At 54.0% G+C, this 22,425-nt stretch overlaps 1 protein-coding gene across 1 annotated transcript in view; it reads left to right on the forward strand.

Moving 5' to 3' along the window:
* Positions 1–18,970, forward strand: part of ABHD17C (abhydrolase domain containing 17C, depalmitoylase) — a 43,931-nt gene extending 24,961 nt beyond the window's left edge. Inside the window, exons 2-3 of the mRNA XM_013062019.2 lie at positions 13,865–14,044; positions 17,502–18,970. Of these exons, the coding sequence (XP_012917473.2) occupies positions 13,865–14,044; positions 17,502–17,721 (400 nt within the window). The 3' untranslated portion in view covers positions 17,722–18,970. The remainder of the gene's footprint in view (positions 1–13,864; positions 14,045–17,501) is intronic.
* The last annotated feature ends 3,455 nt before the right edge of the window (positions 18,971–22,425 follow it).

Below are 22,425 nucleotides of genomic sequence, written 5' to 3' on the forward strand. Positions count from 1 at the left end.
CCGTCACTCATGTCCCCGGCCGCAGCGTTCTCAGCGGCCGAGGGAAGCCTTCCTGCTGATGATACGCAAGGACATAGCTTTTGTGTCGTCGTGTTGATACACGACATAGCATTTTAGCTCACACGCCATGGGGAGGCCACCCGCCGGCCTCGGTTTAGCCCAGCGTGGCAGAGAGCAGTGGCTGCCCATGGGGGAGGCATCTGAGTTCCGCGGCAACGATGCTCCGGCCCAATCCCCTGTCCTTGAGGGGCTGGGGGTCCAGGGGACCGTGAGGGACAATGACCTCCTTAACACCTGCCCTTGACTGTTCAAACATAGAAACTGGAAACCCGTCACGGTTTTATTCAGGTGCCGGTGCCACAAAAGACCTCTGTCCTCGCCATCCCACGTGCTGCCCAGGCTTCCTTCTGGGATGACCCCGAGGGACGGCTTTTATCTGCAGAAAAGAAAGGAAGGTAGAATCGCGGCCCGTGCTAAGGAGTGGTTTCCTTTGTCTTTTGCTTTTAAAAAAAAAAAAAAAATCCAGGCAAGATGGGGAGTTTGTGGAAAGGATCACGGAGTCTTTGGGACAGGGAGGTCAGAATTCTGTTAGCGTTGTCCCGTGGATTCCAGCTTTGTCATGGTCTCCGAGCCCCTGAGGCTCACACCTCCCGGGTGAGAACGAGCGAGGGCAGGACCGTCTGCTCGATTGGTCAGAGAACACAGTAGCGGGACACACCCGTCTTTGGGACGTGTTTCTCTGTGTTACTGGAAACCTCACAGCCTTTGGCCTTTGGAGATTTTACAATTAAAAAAAAAAAAAAAAGAAAAACCCACATTTTACTCTTTATTACTGTTTTATTTACTACTTATTGTTTCTGCTCCTGTAGTAAAAGTATCACTTAGAATGCCAGGAGAGCTGGAACATTCCTTTGTCCTCTCTCCAAGGGGAATAATCTCGGGGGATCCAGGGGGGGCATTCAGTTCATTGTCGGACAGTTGGTCTCAGCTCAGGTCTCGATCTCCGCGAGTTCGAGTCCCGTGCTAGGGTCCATGCTGAGTGCAGAGCCAACTCTAAGTAAATAAACAAATAGAATAACGAGTACAAGTCAGATTTAAGAAGAGTGTTTGCTCCCCCCCTTCCTTTTATTGTGATAAAATACACCTGAACAAAGTTTACCCTTTTAGTGATATTTAAGCCTTTCTGGGACACTGATGCTCTCAGTGTTGTGCTCCCGTCCATCTCCAGAATGTCCCATGGTCCTCCACAGACACTCTTCCCATTAAACAGCACGAGCAGTGGGATCGGCAGAGGCAGAGGGGGAAGCAGGCCCCTGCTGAGCAGAGAGCCCGACGTGGGGCTCAATCCCAGGACCCCAGGATCATGACCTGAGCCGAAGGCAGATGCTCAATTAATTAACTAATTAAGCCCCCCAGGCACCCTGAATCTTCACTTTGAAAGCACTGTTTACTACATCTGCAATGCTCAGGCCGGGGCGCGGCTCGCTTCACCTCTGCGTTAAAAGGGGGTGGCAAATAATGATATGGGGAGCGACACACTGGCCTCGGGGGACGGGAGCCCACGCTACACACGAGAGAAGGAAGACTCAGAGCGGGCTGGCAACGCGCAGCCGACTCAGCAGTCGCAGGGCGGGATTCGGGCAGGCCTGCCCCCTTCTGAGGTTGTGCCACGACCTGATGCTTTTGCTGGCCTGGTTGTCATTTGTAGAAATCCTAGTTCTTTCTCCCGGTTGAGGCCATATTCTGGGGCCCTGAAGTAGCAGCTGTCTTAGTGATTACGACTCTGAGTTAGGTTAGTAACCTCTTAAAGCTCGAGTCCCCTTATCTTTTTTTTTTTTAAATAAAGATTTTATTTATTTATTTGACAGAGAGAGATCACAAGCAGGCAGAGAGGCAGACAGAGAGAGAGGAGGAAGCAGGCTCCCTGCTGAGCAGAGAGCCCGATGCGGGGCTCGATCCCAGGACCCTGAGATCATGACCTGAGCCGAAGGCAAAGGCTTTATTTAACCCACTGAGCCACCCAGGCGCCCCTCGAGTCCCCTTATCTATAAAATAAAGTGGTCCGTCTGTATGATCTCTAAGGGCCTCATCATGTTTCCGTGATGTTTCCATGATCGATGCCGTGAACTTTCCGTGCTCTTACGAAGGAGGATGTGGGGGAAGATGGAAGGTTCTGGAAGCAGGAGGAAGAGGTGGGTCATAAGGAGGAAGGACACAAGACAGGCCCAAAGCGGGGGTTCGGCCCCAGAGAGAGGAAGCGAAGATGCCGTCGAGGAGGGACAGGGGCTGCTTTGCTGGGTCTGCTCAGGGGGAGGGCTTAGCCAACAGACTTGCATTGTGGGTGGAGGCGAAGCCACCCAAAGGGCATCGCCAGGAAGAGTCGGGCAGTGCCCCGCCTGTGCTGGGGAAGGAGCCCGCCTGCGGGCTTCAGAGCAGCTGTCCAAGGGCCCTGTTAGGTCCTGTTGGTGAAAGCAGCCCCAGGGGGCCGGGAGGACCATCATGGAGTTTCCCTCATCCCTGCCTTTGAGTCACGCCTGAGGCCTGGGAGGGGGCCTTACACCCCCGTGAGGTGGGGCTCACAGCGGTCGGCCAGCAGTCAGACCTCGGGTGGTCTGGTTTCAAAGTCGGCTCGTGCTTCTAGCCCACTGTGCAGATGCCCAGCCCCACACCCTCACGAGGGCATGGCCGTGCACCGAGGAGCTCGCAAACGACTGATTTGAGCCCAGCGTCCAGGAGGCTCGTCCCAGCCCCACCCGGGTCCACCCTTGTGGACACGCACGTGAATGGCCGGCCAGCCCCCTCCATCAGCTTTGCTTTCCTCCCTACAGGGAGGGCCTTTTTCTGGGTGGGGACACAGGTGACCTCCGCACAGGTGTCCTAGGGGATGCGGACTGACCGTCCTGGTTCCAGCTGTGCCCGTCCCAGCGGTGGTCACCCGGGGTGTGTGTTCATACCGCCAGCTCCAGGGCGCGGAGATGAGGGACACTCAGAAATGCTCCATCCCTGGGATGTGACCTCCAAGGATGCTCTCACGGACAGAGACAGCTTCAGCGATGGGACGAAAGGCCTGGTTCGATGTTCCTAGTTCTGCCGTGTCTGCGAGTCAGTGTTAAGCCGGGCACACTCACCGACCCGGGTCTCGTGTCTGGACCACAGCTGTCGTCAGAACTCACCTTACAGCCGGATAAAATAATTAGGAATTGGATTCTTGAGCATCTCGTTTTAAGAAATAATGTTTAGGCTGGGCGAACAGGTAGATCATGAAATGAGGGTTTTTTGTTTTTTGTTTTTTTTGGAAGTTTATTTTACTTATTTGAGAGAGAGCGAGAAAGAGCACAGAGGGAGGGGAAGAGGGCAAAGCGGACTTGGTGCTGAGCAGGGAGCCTGATGTGGGGCTCGATCCCTGGACCCCGAGATCACGACCTGCGCTAAAGGCAGACGCTTCACCTGAAGGCTGGGGCCCCCCAGGCGGCCCTGAAATTAGATTTATTTTAAAAGTTTCTCCCCATCGCAGAGATGTCGTGAGATATCTATCTTCCTTTTGGCTGTGATCCGTGGATATGGAATAGGCAGATCCCGCAAGGCTTTATCTGGCCGTCAGTCCATGTTTGTATTTGGTGGGACAGAAGTGCTATTTGTTAAATGGGTTTTTTTGGTCAGATGTCTGTGTCAGACGTTTTACCTAAGCCTGCTCTTGGAATTCTCTCAAAAAAGTAGGGAAGGTGGGATTCTAACCATTTCCAGGTATTTGTGGAGCCGGGGACATGGGTCGGGGGTGCTAAGCAGCATTTTCTGTCCTTTCCAACAGGGCAGATCAGGAGACTTTCCGTTGTCATTAGCACAATTCGACGCACAATTCTACTCAGACAAGCTCCAGCAAATTCTCCCATTTTAATTGTAACAGATGTAGAGAGTTGATTTTATATCCTTCATGTTATTCTGCCTTTTCTCCTGCAAAGTGGGTTTTTGTTTGTATGTTTTCAGTTAAAATTAAGGCATGCCGGGTCTTGTTTATCTTCGCTGTGACGCAGAGAACGGTCTCTCGAATGTCAGAGAGAACGAAGTTGTCTTGAGGGTGGGTTTGGGCCTGACACCCACCCCCCCATTTGGAAGGAAATTTCAAACATCCCACATAGGAGAAAGGCCGTTCCCAAAGGGGGGCCACTGCTTTGTAGAACTCGGGGAACACGGGTCCTGACAACGTTTGGAGGGCTGTGGGTGAGTTGCTTGCAAGGTGTGTTTTCCTGGAATGCCCTTGGCCCGGATGGCTCTTCCCAGCCGCCGCCTGCCCCCTGCTCGGCTTCCTCTGAGCCCCAACCAGGGTGAGGTTGAGGGGTGCCCAGGGCCCGGTCCGTCTAGTACAGACATCACAGCAATTTCAGGAAGATTTTTCTTTTCCTTTTTTCAAAGATTTTTAAGTCATGTCCTCTACCCCCAGCCCGGGGCTCGAACTCACGACCCCAAGATCGAGAGTGGCAGCGTTCCACCAACCGGGCCAGCCGGGCGCCCCAGGAAGGTTTTTTCCTTGCGATGCCCCTGACTCACGGAAGAGTCTGACTTCTGTGCCTTCCTGAGATGCTGCAGTGACTTGAGGCTCTGTCTTCCCAGACTGACTTCCTAACAGAACAAACAGAATTCCACACCCCATCATCCTCTCCCCGGTTCCCTCTGCGCCCACCTTGCCAGTCACTGGCTCTGCCCCTCCCCCAGCACAACTTGCCACGGACGCATCTGATCTGAGCGACCGTGAACCCTGCGGTCCCACGGGCTTCTTCCTTCCCGCCATCCCCGGGCGCCGTCCTGGGATCTCGTGCGTGTTCCCGACCCTGCTGTCCTGAGCTCCCCCTCCTTTTGCATCCCTCTGCTTCTAGAAGTGAGCCTTCGCCCCTGCGGGCCAAGCTCTGTCCCCTCCCTCCTTTGCGGGGGCGGGGGGGGGGTTCCAGCTCCGCTGCTCTGTGTCCTGACTGCCCTGTCCCCGTTTTGATCATCTCCTCCCTGTGCTCCGAGAAACCCGCCGGCCGGGATACTCGTTTTGCCTCAACTTTGACTTGGTTTTCTTATTCTTTCTTATTTCTTATTCTTTTCTTATTCTTATTCTTTCTTGGCTTGAATCTTTTGGTTCTTTATTTCCCCCAAAACTCATAACCCGGGAGCACATCATTTCTCCTCACGTCACTGTCAATGTCAAGTGGATGTGGCCACTTTCACTGGTGCATTTGCCACATTTTATTTGATAGCCGCTGTTGAGAAAATACCTTGAACACGTCTGGGTTAGTGAAACTTCCAGAGATTATAATGATCTTGTTTATAAATGTCTCTTTTAAGCACATTCCCTTGATCACAAGAAAAGCAACAAACTTACAACTGATGCCACTGACCTTTCAAATTGTTTCTTTTCTCCAACCACACTCATGAAGCAGCTACTTTGAAGCTTGTTTCTTTTGCTTTTTCATCATTGGAATTAGGAAGCCGTTTGTGGGGGCACCTGGGTGGCTCAGTGGGTTAAAGCCTCTGCCTTCATTCAGCTCGGGTCACGATCCCAGGGTCCTGGGATTGAGCCCCGCGTCGGGCTCTCTGCTCTGCGGGGAACCAGCTTCCCTTCCTCTCTCTCTGCCTGCCTCTCTGCCTGCTTGTGATCTTGGTCTGTCAAATAAATAAATAAAATCTTAAAAAAAAATCCGTTTGTGAAACATCAAGTGTACCCCCCAAAAATGTTTAAACCTACACAGGTGTATTTTTAAAAAGGGAAAACAAGCATGTTTCGGGTGATTGCTGCTTTTTTCATCTTCCTCATAATTAAATAGAAGGTGCACATTTGTCAAGCTTCGGCTACAGAAAGTGAAAGCCTGGCTCACCTTTTCTGTGCCCGTGGGTTTGGCGGGTCCTGTTTATACACCTGCTCTCCTTGCACGGGCGAGCCTTTCACTCTGAGACTCTGCCCTAAAGTTTTTGGGGTTTCCCACCATCCCCGATCTCGTCCTTCCGCTAACATTCACATTACCTTGTGTATTTATCTTTGTCCTACGTCTCAAGATATTTCCACCAGGAATTCTAACTCTGAAATACTTAAAATATTGACTTCAAAGTGCGTGGAACTGTGCCAAGCGCACTTCTTGTGAAGATAAGTGGAAACGCTGCTGACACAGGACAGAGTCAAAGTCTGCTGACTTAAACAGGATGCGTGTGTCTTGGGCAGGCTCCCCTTCTCTGTTTGCAGGCAGAAAAGAAAGCCTCATGTTAAAAGGAAAACAAACATGTTGTACGTGATCAGCGAACAGATTGTTCCCACAGGACACGCCCGCCCAGCTCTGGCTCTCGAGGTCCCGGCTACAGGGTTCCTGGGGTGTGTACTGGGAGCCTATGGGAGCCGAGACCTACTGGGGGTGGGGTGTGGCCAGCCCGAACACGACATTGCTTGTGACGCAGGAAGGTGGTAGAGCCTTGGAGAGGTTTGGGATGGAGAGATTGTAGGTTTCCAGGGTGTGGTTCTTGGGGGCCTTTGCTTTTCCCTGGCAAAATTTGGGAGACTTGACTTTCCTGCGTTGGGTCTTAAGTAAATCTTACATCACGCCAGAATCGGTGCTCACTAGCTGTCGTCGTGGTCCTTGATGGACTGACTCATCTGCTGGTTTGCAGACCAGAGAATCTAGAAGCTCCCATCAGAGCCTCAGCAAGATGCTGAGTTTGGATGGCATTGTCTTGCCATTGGAATAACAATATGCGGGATTTGGTTGTGATTGGTCTGAAAACAGCCTTTGGCTGGAGCCACATTCCATGCAAAGGAAGAAAAGCCTCTGAAGTGGGTGGGGGAAGCCCCCGAGGGTAGGTTTTGTTTGCCTGCCCGTCTGTGGGGCTGCCCCTGTGGGGGCTTACAGTCCCGTGCTGGTCCACCGCACAAACCGTCATGTTGCTGCATCCTTGGCTGAGTGCTCAGGAGGGAGAGGACCGGACGCCGACCAGCATCCAGGAGACTCATGTGAAGCCGGTGGGACTCCAGAGTCTTCCAGGCAGGGGCGGTTCAGGATACAGCGCGGGGTCTGACTGCGTGAGCAGGTTCCTTTGGAGGAAAGATAGAAGGTCCCGATAGTGAGGCGGGGCCAGACCGTGGGGTACCGTCTCAGTACATGAACTTCTACCCCAGGGACGGTGGTTTGCCAGAGGGGTGTGATTAGCAAAGTAACGTGGCCCGGGTTTCTTCTTTACTCTCTGTTTCTTCTTGTATTTGTTTTAAGATTTTGTTTTTATGTCATCTCTGTGCCCAACATGGGGCTCAACTCGCAGCCCCGAGGTTAAGAGTCGCCTGGTTCACCGACTGAGCCAGCCAGGCGCCCTGCCCCGGTCTGTCTCTCTTTTTAAGGGAAAAGGGAGACGTCTCCTGGTAGGAATGGAGCACGGTGGGGCTCGGCCGATGGCTTCGGGGCAGAGATGGGCAGAGAGAGGAGAGGAGGGTGCGCAGTGGGAGTGACCAGGCTCCGGATGAGCAGGTGCAGGCCGGATGGAAACCCGGTCAGCGGTCAGCGGTCCGGGAGTGCGGACACCGGCCTCCTCTTCAGCCGTAGCACAAGATGCACAAACCCCAAGGCCAGGGCGGGACGGGTGGGGGCTTTGAGCACTCCCAGCCACCAGCCACCTGGGCCCTGTGAGCCTCCGGGGAGAGGTGGAGGCACATGGTGAGCCTTCCAGAAAGACCCATGAGCCACAGACCCTGGGTGCCTGTGGGGGTGTTCCTGTCTGTTCATGTGCTGAACCAACAGGGAGCGCTTGTTCAACCCCAGGAGGCCACCACCGAGCAGTGGTGTCAGGAACGCGATCGCCCCACAAACATCTCAGAGGTAGAAATGGCAGGACTCCGTGACTGAGAGTCTGTGGGGGGCAGGGAAGAGAAGCTCGAGAAACCCGGTGCATCCTGGAGCCCGGGCAGTCCAGGCTCTGGCGATGCGGGGGAGAGGGAAAGATTTGGGGCAGGGGAATGATGCGCCCAGTGTGGGCGGTGTTGAGTCTGAAGGGATGGGGAGAAATGCCGGTAGAAAGGGCTGGGCTGGGTGCTGGGCTGGGCTGGGCTGGGCTGGTCTGGGCCACGGTGTCCGTGCGTGAACGCGTGTTGGGAGGCCCGAGCAGCCGCGCGCTCAGGGCACAGATAGTCGTCAGGTGTCCGGTGCCCGCTGGGCTCCCGCTGGACGAGGTCCACAGGCGCACGTGTGAAGAGAGGACAGTGCAGGACAGGCTGGGGCCCCGCGAGGTGCTCCAGGAGGAGCGGAAGGTAAGAGGGGAGAGCGGGTCTGGAAGCGGGAGAGGGCCTTGCCGGGAATGGTGTGGACATGTGACCCCCGGCACCCGCCCCGTCCTGACACCCTCCCCTCCCCTGGGGTGGCCCACGTCACTGCGCAGTCACGGGCCTTCGTGTCCACGCACATAGGCCGAGTTTCCCTGGAGTTATTTTCTGAACCCACCCAGCCTTTGCCGCCGTGGCTCGGTGCCATCCGCTGTCCTGGGAGCGCACAGGTGCGCTGGTGCCCGAGTTCTCCCCAGCTCGAGGTTGTGCCTCTGCCAGCGAGTTCCTGTCCTCTGCACCTGCTCCCCAGATCCGCTGGGGGAGCCTGACCTCTGCAGGGTGCCCCCTCCAGGTCTGATGGTGGAGGCCACCTCCTGGCTGTGCTGGAGCTTGTCTGTGTGTCCTTGGTTTCCCTGACCCTCCCGACCCCGACGCACAGCCTTGCTGAGCCGCTGCCCCCACCCCCGAGACCGTGTCCGCCCCCGTCTCCCCACCCGCTGTACCTGCTGCTTGCCCCGGCCGCCGGGCTTCCCCGGGCCGAGCGGTGCAGAAATGCTTCGTTTCAAAGTGGAGGTTTGGGACTTGGTCACTGATGTTTTTTAAAGAATACTTTGCACCGGGTCCTGCCCTTTGTTTTTAAAGCTATAATCTTAGACTGCCCTGTGTTTCCCGTGGCCTCTGTGAGCAGGTTCTGTTTACTGACCATGTTTTCCTTCTTTTTATTTAATTTTTTTTTTTTAAGATTCTATTTATTTACTTGACAGACAGATCACAAGTAGTCGGAGAGGCAGACAGAGAGAGAGAGGGGGAAGCAGGCTCCCCGCTGAGCAGAGAGCCCGATGCGGGGCTCGATCCCAGGACCCTGAGATCATGACCTGAGCCGAAGGCAGAGGCTTTAACCCACTGAGTCACCCAGGTGCCCCTCTTTTTATTTAATTTGAGAGCCAAACGGGCTTTAGGACCTGGCCCTACTTTTTACTCCCTATCCCTCAGGTGTAGTCTGAGAAAGCCACAAACCCACTGGAATTTCTACTAACGGAAAATTTCTCAGTAAGGGAATTTACTTTTAATTACCCCAAATTCCCAAGAAATTCAGATACTTCTCAGTTTGGAACCATTGGAATAGAGCTTATCAATCTTGTACCTTTTTTCCACCAAAACCAAAACCTAGTGGTGGAAAGGACACACCCAAAGGTCCTCCTCTGCAAAGGGGAACAGAGGCCCTTATAAGTGACACTGAAAATCATTGATGCCTCCCCACCGGGCCTCATTTGTTAGCAGACGGTCTGGTAAAGGCAGGAGCAAGCAGTGGGAAAGCCTGGAATGTAATACTGACCAACATGAGCCCTGGATCAGCGCTCTACAGTTTGCAAAACTCGTCTAGCTCAGGAACGCTGGCACGGAGTGGAATGCTTACCGACCCTCTGCAGAAAGACCCGACAGTACCTCAACGTACTGGTGCTTTTAAACAAGTCCGTGCCTAGTAATTCAAGGAAATCTGAGACTAGAAATGAGGGCGCCTGGCTGGCTCAGTCGGCAGACTGTGGGACTCTCGGTCTTGAGGCTGTGAGTTCAAGCCCCACCTTGGGTGTAGAGATGACTTTAAAAAAGAGAAGAAGGAAATGAAAACTCTCACTGCTTGAATGAAGGTCCACCTCATTCCCATTTTAGTATCTTGATTTCAGGTCCCTTTTCCGTGTAGAGGTTTTTTCACAGGCACGTAATTGTGACCTTGTTTTCGTAGAGGACTTTTTACTGAACGTGGTGGCATGAGTTCTTCCCACACTATCTTTCTGAGACATACTTTTAATGGCCTCTTGTTTCCTTATGAGGTTTATTTTTAGCAGACAATCTACCATGAGTTCTAACAGTCTTTGTGAGGGCTGTCTCCATATCTGAACTACCTCGTGAACTTTTTTTAAAAAAAGATTTTATTTATTTATTTGAGAGAAAGAGTCAGAGCACAAGCATGCGTGGGGCACAGGGAGGTGGAGAAGCAGAGAGCCTGACGCGGGGCTGCATCCCAGAACCCTGAGATCACGACCTGGGCGGAAGGCAGAGGCTTAATGACTGAACCGCCCGTAGCCGGTGGACTTTTAAACAGTATGTTTTGGTTGCAAAATAGATTAACCAGAACAGGAATGTCCCTAAAATGTAATTTGGTGTCTGTGGTTCACTGTCTTTGTTAGCACTAGGTCCTCTGCACCTTTAAGTTTTTGTCTGTAGCCCCTGATGGTTTAATCTGCATTTCCCTTTTTCCTAATGAAGCCTGCGGTCCCCCCCCACCTGCGTCCCTGCCATTTGAGATTTCTTCTTTGATCAAACGCCCATTTTGTAAAATGCCATTTGTGTCTGTGTGTCTGTGTGTGTGTCTCTGTGTGTGCGGCTTGGTTGTCTTTTTCTCACTTTGGACGAACCCTCTAGGATTCTGGATGTGAGCCCTTGGCTGGTCCTGTGGTGTAGCAGGTGGCTTTCTCGTCCGGTGACTTGCCTTTTCACTTTCTCACGGGGTCTTCTGATGAGCAGTTCTTGACTTTAACATAATTGTGTTTTCCCTTTACGGCTGGTGTGTTTGTGTTTTACCTGGTGACATTCTCGAGCGAAGCTTGGACTGCAGCGTGCTGGTCGTGACCTTGGACGGGGGTCAGCGCGGGAAAGCTGGGATTGGTCGAGGCAGGTCCTGGCTGTGGGGTGCGGCCGGCAGGAAGCTAGGAGCCGAGCCTTTCCGCGAAGCAGCTCCAGCCCCTCTGTGAGATCTCAGTGTCCGAGGATGGACAAGGACAGACGGATTCGGGGCCTGGGGAGAGGCGGCTGCCCTGCCCCACGGACACGCCCCGGGCCGTCTTTGTTCCGTGGGGCCCCAGGGAGGCTCGTGTAGCAGGCAGGACCCTGACGGCATTGGGATGCCCATCGCTGCGTAGGTGACCCCGTGTGATCCTCGTCGGCCCGTGGACCGGGGCGCGGAGGGTGAGGCTCATGCCATGCTGACTGGGGGGGGGGGGCTGCTGGCTTTCCCACTTTCACTATGAATTGTTTCTTCACCCGTGGCCTTCAGTTCCAGGTTTCCTCCTCCTCTTCTCTTTTGTCTTTCCTCGAAGACTCCTTTGTTCGTAACTGACGGGAAAGGAGGACCCACACTCCGGACGTGGGTTTCTTCTCTCTCTGTTCTCTGACCCCCTGCACCTCCTCATCCCTCGAAGTGGCCAGTGGCCGTTGTGCTTTTTGGGGGGCGGTCAGAGATAACTTTAGGAATCGGATGAAGATTGTAGAGGGAGGAGGAGGGGACCCCAGTTTTAATCCTGCTCTCCTCAAGGGTCCCTGAGCCCGGGTTGAAAACCCCTGCTGGAGCGGGCCTCCCCGTCCAGGACGGAAGGAGCTCTGGTGGCTGTGGGGGAGGGAGCCGGCGTGGCTTCCCCTCAGTGGAGGGCGTTTTCCTGAGTTGCGTCTGCTGACGCCCTACAGATGCACCTTCTGGTGTCCCTCATCTTCCGGCCTCACTGACGGGCTCTCAGACTTAGGGATTTGGGTTCTAGGGTCCTGTGGCTCCCTGTTCCTGGCTCAGACCTCTCTTTCAAAATCCTTTCTGCTGATCGTTGTGTAATAACCTCCCCTTCCAACTGCTCCTGCCCAGACAAGGACCCCTGAGACCTTCATCTTGGGACATTCTTCCAAAGGCACAGTTGCATTGGGTGGTGCCCAGTGCCAGGGGCTGGGGCCGCACAGACTCGTCCCTTTAGAGAGAGGACGGACCGGGGTCTGCGCACCTGTGTCTGCGGGAGGACAGAGCCTCTCTGTCTTCTGTCGGTTTTTAAAATTTATTGTACTCTTCTGTTCTCTCTTCCTTGTGTGATTTTTTTTTTTAAGGATTTTATTTATTTGAGAGAGAGAAAGAGGAGGGGCAGAGGGAGAAGCAGGCTCCCCACTGAGCAGAGAGCCCGATGGTTCAAGGGGCTCAATGCCCAGGACCCTGAGATCAGGACCTGAGCTGAAGGCAGACGCTTAACCCACTGAGTCACCCGGCGCCCTCCTCCCTGCCCCCACCCCCGTATGATTCTTCATAGTCCCTTGACTGTGCCCCTGTCCCCTTGGCACGCTTCTGTCATCCATCCCTCGAGCCACTGAAAGGTGACTCCTGTCAGAGCATTAACTTTGCTCCTGTCACCTTGCCCTGGGGTGCCGCCCGTGCCCCTGCTCATCTTTAGAACAAGCTTTGACCCGCAGCACGCCGGCTGCTCCCAGATGTGCTCCAGACATCAGCCCCGCAGCCCCCAACCCGCGCACCCGGCTCGCACCTGCTTCTCGCTTTCCCGTGCCGTGCTGTGTGCTCCGGACACTGCCCGGGGAGGAAGTTCTCTTTATCCGCACGTGTTGGGGTCCCGTCTGCCCCTCGTGGTACAGCTCAGATGCCAACTCTCTGTAAACACACTGGGTCCCCGCCAGAAATAGCCATTCCCTCCCTGATTCCTTTTAAGAACCCCCATTGCCCTATGTCATTGCCGAGAGCTGGACGGGGAGAAAGCCGGGCTGGGATCCCGCCGTCCCCTCTGTGACCGGCGGACAGCTGCTGTCACCCACGGCTGTTGTCGGAGCAAAGGTCACGTGGCGCCAGAAGGTGCAGGAGGTATTGACACTGCAAAGTGCAGTTGTCGATTCCAGGCTCCGGCGTTCCCAGATGAGAAGGGATGAGTTTCCCAGGTGCTTGCACCGGTTTGCACGCCCACAGCCTGCAGCCGCGTGACCGAGCCCCCTTCCCATGTCCTCGCTCACCCTTGACCTTGTCTGACTTCTTCACTTTGCTGCATTCTTCCGCGTGGGCCGGGCCCCCACCCGGTGACTCCCGTCTGCTTCCCACCCACGGCAGGGGGATCACTCCCTTCTCCCTGAAGCTGCCACCCACCGGTGGCCCTTGTCATTGTCCTTGGATTCCATGGCCAGAGCCCAGGCCTGTGCTCACAGGGGGCCGCAGGGGCGGGGGACCTGGGGAGCGGGTGGCGGGGGCCAACCGAACACGAACACTGGGAGAGAGCCGGTCGGCGACGGCTGGCGGCCCGGAGGCACCGAGTGGTTTGGCCCCACGGAGAGGCTAAAGAAAACACACTTGTCTGCAAATTAATCGTCTCTCTGCACCGTTTTCCGATAAATGCTCATACCTTTCATATTTTATTAAAACCTCACTTGAAGCACTCTTAATAAAAATAGTACAATCTGCCAGACGAGCTTCTGCTTTCTCTCTCAGAAATCCTGAAATCGGTGATTATCAGAGAAGCTCTGAAGGGGGAGGTCTGGAGAAGAGATGACTCCGGCGCTAGGATATGGGGTTTATGATGTACTCACTTCACGGAGTCCTGCCCCCCAACGTGACGCGTGCATCGTTTCCACGAAACGTCGTGGAGGGCAGAATCCCAGTCCCTTCGTCCCGAGACAGGCCACTCACGTGTGTTTGTGTGACGTCCACGTTTATTGTACAAGTTCGACGGTGTCGTTTTAATCCAGTAGCCGTGGGAGTTTTGTGAGTTTAAGGTGTTACGGTTTTGTCGCTCTCTGTCCTCTGTCTGTTAGCTAACGGCGCACTCCCCACCGATTTCTCCCCAGGTACGGCGTGAGTCCCGAGAACATCATCCTGTACGGCCAGAGCATTGGGACCGTCCCCACGGTAGACCTGGCCTCAAGGTATGAGTGCGCGGCCGTCATTCTCCACTCGCCCCTGATGTCAGGCCTGCGCGTGGCTTTCCCGGACACCAGGAAAACGTACTGCTTTGACGCGTTCCCCAGGTAAGCGCCCACGTCCGCTGCAGGTACCGGGATGCCCAGTGACCCAGGGTTGGATGCACCACGACCCGTGGTGGTCAGTCTCTCCTGAGTGCGGCCCCATGCCAGGCACCTTGGGGAGGTAGCTGTGGTGGTGACCCATCCACCAGCCCTAGACTTTGTCCTCTGGGCGTGAGTCCTCAGTAGAACTCTTCGGGATGGCAGGACTCACCGGAACCGACATCCCAGGATGAGGAACTCGGCTGTACGTGCGCAATGAAAACCAACGTGCCCGTGTCTCATGGAAGCAAGCACCATCCCATACTTGCTTGTGCATGGGTGGGCTTGTGTCGTGGGAGCCGAGAGCTCCTTGCGGAACGTCTGGCGCTGTCCTCAGTGGTTCACATGCACGACTCAGTGGTTCACACGCACGACTCAGGGGTCCACGCACGCACGTCAGGCAGCCGGCACCCTCTGCTTCAGCACCCCTTCGCTGGTCGGTGACACTGCGCAGGGAGAGGAAAGCTGAGCAGAGCTGCAGGCTTCACTAACAGGCCACCGTCCTAGTATCGGGACACACCCCCAGGAGCTCTGCCCCCCATCTCTTCCCATGGCCGCTCCGCCCGCAGGAGCACATGGAGGGGCCCCTTGGCTGGGTCTTCCCGGCCCGTCCCGGCTGTTGGCGCATCCCGTAGATGGACGGAAGGGAAGCGGGTCATCGCCCTACTCTAAACGCAAAGGCAGAGAGCCAGGGGTTCCTTGAATACCTCTGTTTGAAAATTTACTTATTTATTTACTTATTTTTTTAAAAATCCGAGTCGAGGACGGTGTTTTCCCTAAAAACTGTTTGCCCCCTAAACTTTGCCCGTTGTGCGTCGCTAAAGCAGGTCTGAGGTGGTCAAGGGCAGGGCCGGCTGGCTCTTGTTGCCGTTTCTGTAGGAAAACGCCCCCGCAGAAATCAAGCCCGGTTTCGGGGTTTAGATCAAGTCCCTCATGGCTGCCATTCTGCCCTTGCCCGAGGGCAGTGAGCGTTGCTGTGGTATATAATCAGCCAACACACCGCCTGTCCTCCTCCGGCAAAGAGAAGCCTTCTAGTAACTCCTGGGTGAACCTCGGCTCTGGGCGCCTGGTCCCCGCACGCAGGGAGCTCCAGCTCCAGGAGGAAGCAGACCTCCCTGCGAAGTCCCCTCGGGCGTGGCCGGTGTGCTAAGTGGGGCGCATGTGCCGCTTGGACGTGGCCTTGTTTGTGCTGAATGGGTAATGAGCCGCCCAATGAGCCGCCCGGTTGTGGGGAGGGAGATGTTGAGTGTGTCTGTGGGAGGCGAGGCTGGGAGTTACTGTGGCAACAAAATGAATGGGTTGTTTCCTGACTCCTGAATTAGCATATACCTTAAAATACAGCCATGGCAACTAAATGCAACTTATTAATTACCATCAGCCAGCAACCGGCCTTTCCCCGGCTGGTCTGATCCCCCAGGCGGGGTGCTACGTGGTCCCCCCGCCTCACATGGTCTTCCCTGTGGCTGGGAGAAGGGGTCAAGTGGCAGAGTGCTCGTTTTACAGATGAGGACGCCGAGGCCGGCGGAGGCAAGTTTATTGGATGACCGTAGGGGTGTGGACACTGCCCAAAAGGCTAGCGCTCCCCCACAGTGCCCTGGAGCGTTAATACGGTAGCTCGCAAACCAGGAACAGTCCCCCGACCTTCATCGTGAGCCGGACTCCGTAGCCACGTTCTCTCACGGGGCCCCTGGCTCCCCACTGTCAGGATTGTCTCCGTCCGTGTTCCTCTCTCTGAAGGAAGGGGTTTCCCGTTTCCTTTGACTATTACAGATGGGGCCGAAGGGGTCCGGATTGCACTGGGTTTGTAGCTTCTTATCGTTTCCCTCCGTGGCATTTAGTCAGATGCCGGCCTCGGGCCGTCGAGATTCTCCTCGTAGGCCCAGCCGCGGGAGGCCAGCCCCAGGCCCATCCTGGCAGGGAGTACTTTCTGACGGAGTATAATTGGGCTCCCACGTTCTCAGAAGTCGTCTCGCGAACATCAAACAGGAGAAGTACGGGTTTCTGAACACGACTACTAATTGGGGATGTTTCATCGCCTCCCCCGCCCCTCAATCTTGGCGAACCCCGCAGCCGGTCAGGGTTTGCCACTCCCCGGGATGCCCCAACACGCTGGGTGGCGTCACAAGTTGCTGATAGAGGTTCCGTGACCGTTGTCCGGAGGTCTTGGGCTGGGATCCTCATGCAAGGTCGCTGTTAGCAGCACGGACTCCAGTGCCCCCCTCGGCTACCCAGAGCCGGGTGTCCTGTCCCCTGCTGGCCCTGGCAGATCCAGGGAGGTCTCCTATGTGGAGCACAGAGCCCCGGTCTGTGGAAGATGTTTCCTCGTGTTAGTCGTGCCCAAAAGAGGCAGGGTCCCCGCGGATGGTGGCAGCCAGTGGCCCTGTGTAGTTTTGGCTGGAATCAGGCGCAGAAAGAGAAGCCACGGGTCGGGGCTTCTGTGCAAGGACCGCCGGCCGGGTCCGCCCCTCTTCGCCGCCTGCAGGTTAGAAGGCGGTGTCTCCCCCCCCGACCCCGCCACCCCCGCCCCGTGGAGAAGTCGCCAGCACGCCCTGCCAACAAGGCTTAAGCCTCGGAGTCCTCTTGGGGAATGTTTCCAGAGCCGGCAGCACATTCTTCTGGAGACCCTCAAATATTCGTCCTTTAGGGTAGAGTCCGTTCTTATAAACAACCCGAGATCCCGTGGACGCCAAGCTTGGCACTGCACTGCTTCCGAGCGAAGCAGCGCCGTTTTTACGGAGAAAACAAGGCATTAGCGTTTATGAGACGGGGTTTGTGAGGATCTTTGGAGGCGACGCTGAGGGGATCTCGCCAAGAAGACCTCAGAGTGGGTGGCCGAGGGTTGGGCGTCCAGGCTCTCCGAAGAGACGCTGCGTCGGATATGTCAGCTTCCGGCCTGTTGATTATTTTTAAGAATCCTCTCTCACAAATGTGAATCTCTCAGAAAGATTAGTTCCTGGACCGTTGGTCTGGTGGCTTTAGTTCTGTTTTTAATAACAGTTTGTACGAGCACACGGTACCCCAATGCCGCGTGGTGTTCCTGTCTGGATTCTGGAACAGGACAAAGGTATCTGTGGGAAAACTACCAAAATCCAGGCCGCGTGCGGGGCTCCTCTCACAGCGGTGCCCTCACCTTAGTTTTTCTGTTTTGACAGACGTGTCCTGGCAACGTGCGGTGTTCGCCTTACAGGGGTATGGGCTGGGGGCCTAGGGGAGCTCTGTTAACCTTTGCACCGTTTCTGGAAAGCCAAAATTATCCTCAAAATGAAAACGTTATTTGGGAAAAAGAAAAAAGAATGAATCACTAGAAAAACCAGGGGAAAAAGGCCCGGTGTTACCGCCAGGTACATCAGAAGGGACATGCGCTGTCCGTGGGCGTCACTAACGGAGTCCTCTCTCTCCCTGCCCCTGTTCTGTTTTGCAGCATTGACAAGATCTCTAAAGTCACCTCACCTGTGCTGGTCATTCATGGTACAGAGGACGAGGTCATCGATTTCTCCCACGGCCTGGCCATGTACGAGCGCTGTCCCCGCGCCGTGGAACCCCTGTGGGTGGAGGGAGCTGGGCACAACGACATAGAGCTTTACGCACAATACCTAGAAAGACTAAAACAGTTCATATCCCACGAACTGCCGAATTCCTGAAGGAGACGCCGAGATCTTACCTCACTTACTGTGAACACGCGAGTCCTCTGTTTTGCACATCCTCGAACTGGAAAGCAGCTGTGGCGTGACCAGCGGGAGGAGGTCCCCGCCTCTCGGGTTCCCAGTCACAGACCCGAGCAAGCCCCCCCGTCTTCTGTCCCTCGAGGTCGTTCCACGCCTCACAGCATGCGGCGCCCAACGGTGGTGACAGCCAGCGTCCCTGCCTGGTGGGAATGGAGATGAGAGCTAGACGCAGGTGCGGTCGGTTTGCCCCTTGCTGTGTAGACGATGCTCGCCTCCATTGCCCAGCCATACCCACGGGTGACCGTCCATTCCCGCAGGACTCAGCCTCTCTCCGTGTTCTCAGTACTTGATACACACTCTCTTTCAGCCTCCGGATTCATGGGCTCGCTCCCCTGTGGAGCCGTGAACTGTGTAATCGGAACACTAGGGCGGTGAAAATTCTTTTGTTAAGTTCCGTGATCCATGCCGATCTCCCCCACCCCAACCCCAACCCCCCCAAAATCAACAGAAGGGTAATGGACTGAAATTGTCATGAACAGCTTCATCAACTGGAACCAATACAAATACGACTGGGATATTCTTAAAAGGAAACTGGGGTTTTTTTAAGTGTAAATTTATTACTAGTCAACAGAGTTTTAATATTTTGATTGTCTGGTTGGTGTAGCGAGGAGCCTAGCCGACTTTCCTTCCGTGAAGTCCTCCTCGTGGGCTTTTTTAAAGTACTGTACATATTTGCAATCCGATTGTGCATAAATTCTTATGGTACTTTTCTTTCGTCAGGCTACAATAATGAACTGTGGATCCCTCCTTTGTAATGTAAATGATTGAATACATTTTGTTAATATGTTTTTATTCCTATGTTTTGCTATTCAGAAAAATTTTATAACATTTCCAAGACACACACAAAAAAATGACGAGTTTATGCTTTGAAGAATTTATGTAATGAAAATTTCACTAAATGGATCTTTTTTGTTTAAGAGTTCTTTGGGTTTTGACACTGGAGTTGCTCCGAGGAACCATTGCTACACTACTCATCTTGGGCGGGGGTCTGGGGTTGGGGGGTTCTTTGGTTTGATTTGAATTTTTCTTTTCAAATTTAAAAGCCTTAAATGTACTGTAAGCCTCGGACTGTTGTACAGCTGGATTGCGGTGGATTGCAAGTTTGTGGGCTGTGCTTCAGTGTGGCGCAGCGGTCGGTCATGGAATAAAGGATGCATGGACCAGAGCGCGGGGCCTACTCCTGTCATCTTTCCCTCCACTGCTCCGTCCGGGCAAGTCGCACATGAGAAAATGCTTCACGTGGGTTGAAGAAGAAACCCTTGGGGCTTACAGACTGTTCTGCCTCGCTCAAGAGGTACACCTTTGTTCTATGAGAAACCCGAGGCTATGTTTGGGAGAAGCCAGGGAGGCAGAGGAGGAGGAAAAGGTTTTAAGAGGGGTGCTCGGGTGGCTCAGTTGGTTAAGCATCTGCCTTTGGCTCAGGTCATGATTCAGGGTCCTAGGATGGAGTCCCGCATCAGGCTCCCTGCTCTATGGGAAGCCTGCTTCTCCCTTTCCCACTTCCCTTGCCTGTGTTCCCTCTCTTGCTGTCTCCCTCTCTGTGCCAAATACTTAAGTAAGATAAAATAAAAAAGAAGACCTGATTTAATGAGAGCTATACCATGTTTATGGATAGGCAGCTCATTTTTAATCCTTCCAGAAAAGAGCTGCAGGGTTTGTAGGATCCCAGTACAAATCTCAACAGAATTCTTCATGGAGCCTGATACAGTGAGCCTCAAGTTTACATGGGAGAACAGAGGGCCAAGAATAGCCAGGGCACTTGAAAATGACAGAGAAACATGTTTTACCAGCAAGAGACAGTTGCAGGTAAGAAACGTGAAGACTGCGAAGCCTCATTCCCTCAGGATTCTGGAGTCTAGAAAGCCTTCCCCAGGCTCCCGCTTCAGCTCAGGGCTGCCCCAGTATGCGCTGCTTCAGTTTTCTGTATTTGCTGACATTGTTGGTATCATTATTGCTCAAAACCACAGCGGAATGAGTTTACAGATTTGATTTATTCGTGGTAAAAAACATAGCCTAATCTAGTGACACACTGCAGGGAACGTTATCAACCACATGACAGATAGTGTAGACACGTGTGTAATGGTCAACGGACGAGGGAGTCTATCAGCACAGGACACAAAGAGACGTCGTAAGGGGTGTTGTCTGTGATAATTGCATGTATTTGAGAAATCAAATAATCAACCCCACCCCCGATATATCCACCCCAACCCCCACCCCATTAAGAGTCATTATTTAATGGAATGCCGTGTTAAGTTGCAAAGTTGGCATCCGTATTTATTTGTGGAGATTATGGCCCGTAATCACTCCTCGATTTTTACTGGCTAAATGGATTTGAGTAGCCAAATGCCATTTGAAGTTGTAAGTCGGTATAACCACGCGAAGGTGAGAACACAGATGGGTGGTCAAGGTGTGGATAAACAGGTGCTTTAAAAATATGCCGTCGGTGGGGCGCCTGGGTGGCTCAGTGGGTTAAAGCCTCTGCCTTCGCCTCAGGTTGTCATCCCAGGGTCCTGGGATCGAGCCCCGCATCGGGCTCTCTGCTCAATGGGGAGCCTGCATACCCCCTTCCACCCCCTGCCTCTCTGCCTACTTGTGATCTCTGTCAAATAAATGAATAAAATATTAAAAAACAAATGTATGGGACGCCTCTCAGTGGGTTAAGCCGCTGCCTTCGGCTCAGGTCATGATCTCAGGGTCCTGGGATTGAGTCCCACATCAGGCTCTCTGCTCAGAGGGGAGCCTGCTTCTCTCTCTCTCTCTCTCTCTCTCTCTGCCTACCTGTGAGCTCTCTCTGTCAAATAAATAAATAAAATCTTTAAAAAAAAATTTTTTTTTTAAATTAAAAATAAATAAATAAATAAAAAACAAATGTATGCCGTCAACCCACCAAATTAGCCACAGACATTCTGAAGTATACTTTGTACCGAGAGTCTAATCTAACCATTCAGCTGCTAGGAATTGATCCTTAGGAGATAATGCAGAGGATGAGATGGGTTTGGAGGGATCATTGCAGCGACTGTGTCAGAGGGAAACCTGCCACCATTCTCGGTGTCCAGCACCCGTGGTTTGGCTGTCCTTAATTCAAGCCATGCATCACTCAGTCCCCATTATCAAGGATGCGCATGGCGCTGGTGGTGACCAGTTTTATCATACACAGCACATCCTGACCGCACGTGGACTGGTTCCCAAGTCCTTCGGGTGGTGTGGTTCCTCCCTTCACCCCTACCCCTCTGGACGTTCACACCTGGGCAGAGAGCTGGAGATGCACACAGGTCTGCAGATGTCCATCTCTGCTGGGATTTAGGTGTATCTCAGTGGGTCAAGGTCCTTCGCTGCTGTCATGGTCCCGGAACCCCGTTGGGCAGCATGCTCTCATTCCTGAGAGAATGCTGCTTTGACCGGAGAGGACAGCCATCCCGGGTCATCTCATCCCCTCACGTGTAAGACTTATAAAGACAACAGCGGGAATTCCTATGAATAGCACACCCCACGCCGTCCGGCTCCTGTGTTACCTCTTCCCTGAGGCCTCGTCCACCAGGGTTTCCACAGAGAAGACAGCTGTTCTACGGGAGCTGGCCCAGCTAGGTATGTTTCGTGACAGAGGGCCCGGGCATGGCCGTGCAGCAAAGAGCCCTGTCCCTAGTCCTCACCAACTGCAGAGGGGGATGTAGGTAACAAGCAGTCTACCCTTTTACCCAGTTTGCAGTGTGCAGCCCAGTAGCATGAAGCTTACTGCACTGTGCAGCCATCGCTCCCGTCCGTCTCCGGGACTTCGCCATCATCCCCTACTGAAACCCTGTCCCTCCAGATGCTAGCGCCCCGTCCCCCTCCCCCAGACCTGGCACCCCCGTTCCTCTTCCTGTCTCCTTGAATTCAACTACCGTAGGTCCCTCACAAAGAAGCAATCAAATCATACACAAGGACCAGAGTATGTGTCCTTTGGTGCCTAGCTAAACTCCCCTCCCATGAGGTCCTCAAGGTTGATCTGTGCGGAAACATTTTATCCCTTTTCAAGGCTGAATAGTGTTTGCAGGCGTATATGCTACATTGTTTCATTCATCCCCTCATCTGCTGATGGACGCTTGGGTGGTGTGTTCCCTTTGGCTAGAGTGAACAGTGCTGCTGGGGGCGCGGGGGGGACAAGTGTCTGTTGGAGACCCTGCTTCCACTCCTTTCAGGCAAGCACCAGAAGGGGGATTGCATGACCTCGAGGTAACTTTGATATTTGGAGGAAACACCATACTCGCTCTACAGTTCTGTTAGCAGGAATCTTGGGGTCTGTGACCCTTTTGAAAGTGCAGGGCATACTCTGGAAGTCTTTACTTGTGTGCGTTTTTCGGGGGAGAGGAAGGTGCACAGTTTCAACAGCCTCTCCAAAGTCCAGGGATTCGGAAAGTTGAAACCCCCTGAGCTACGCAGTAGCCACAGGTTCTTTTAAAACCAGGGTTTTCAACTCCTGAGAGCTGAGCGTGGGTTTGGGAGAGATGAAGGAGCTTGGATTTATCTGCAGGCAGGCCCCAGTGGGGCATGGGTTGGGGGAGCTCTCTCTCTCTGCGGGGTTGGGGGTCCTGGCAGGCGCCAGCTGGAGCCGAAGCCTTCGCAGGCCCAGACAGCAGGGTG

The sequence above is a fragment of the Mustela putorius genome, unplaced genomic scaffold (assembly GCF_011764305.1).
Source record: "Mustela putorius furo isolate JIRA1106 unplaced genomic scaffold, ASM1176430v1.1 tig00003875_pilon_pilon_pilon, whole genome shotgun sequence".
NCBI classification, from domain to species: Eukaryota; Metazoa; Chordata; class Mammalia; order Carnivora; family Mustelidae; genus Mustela; species Mustela putorius.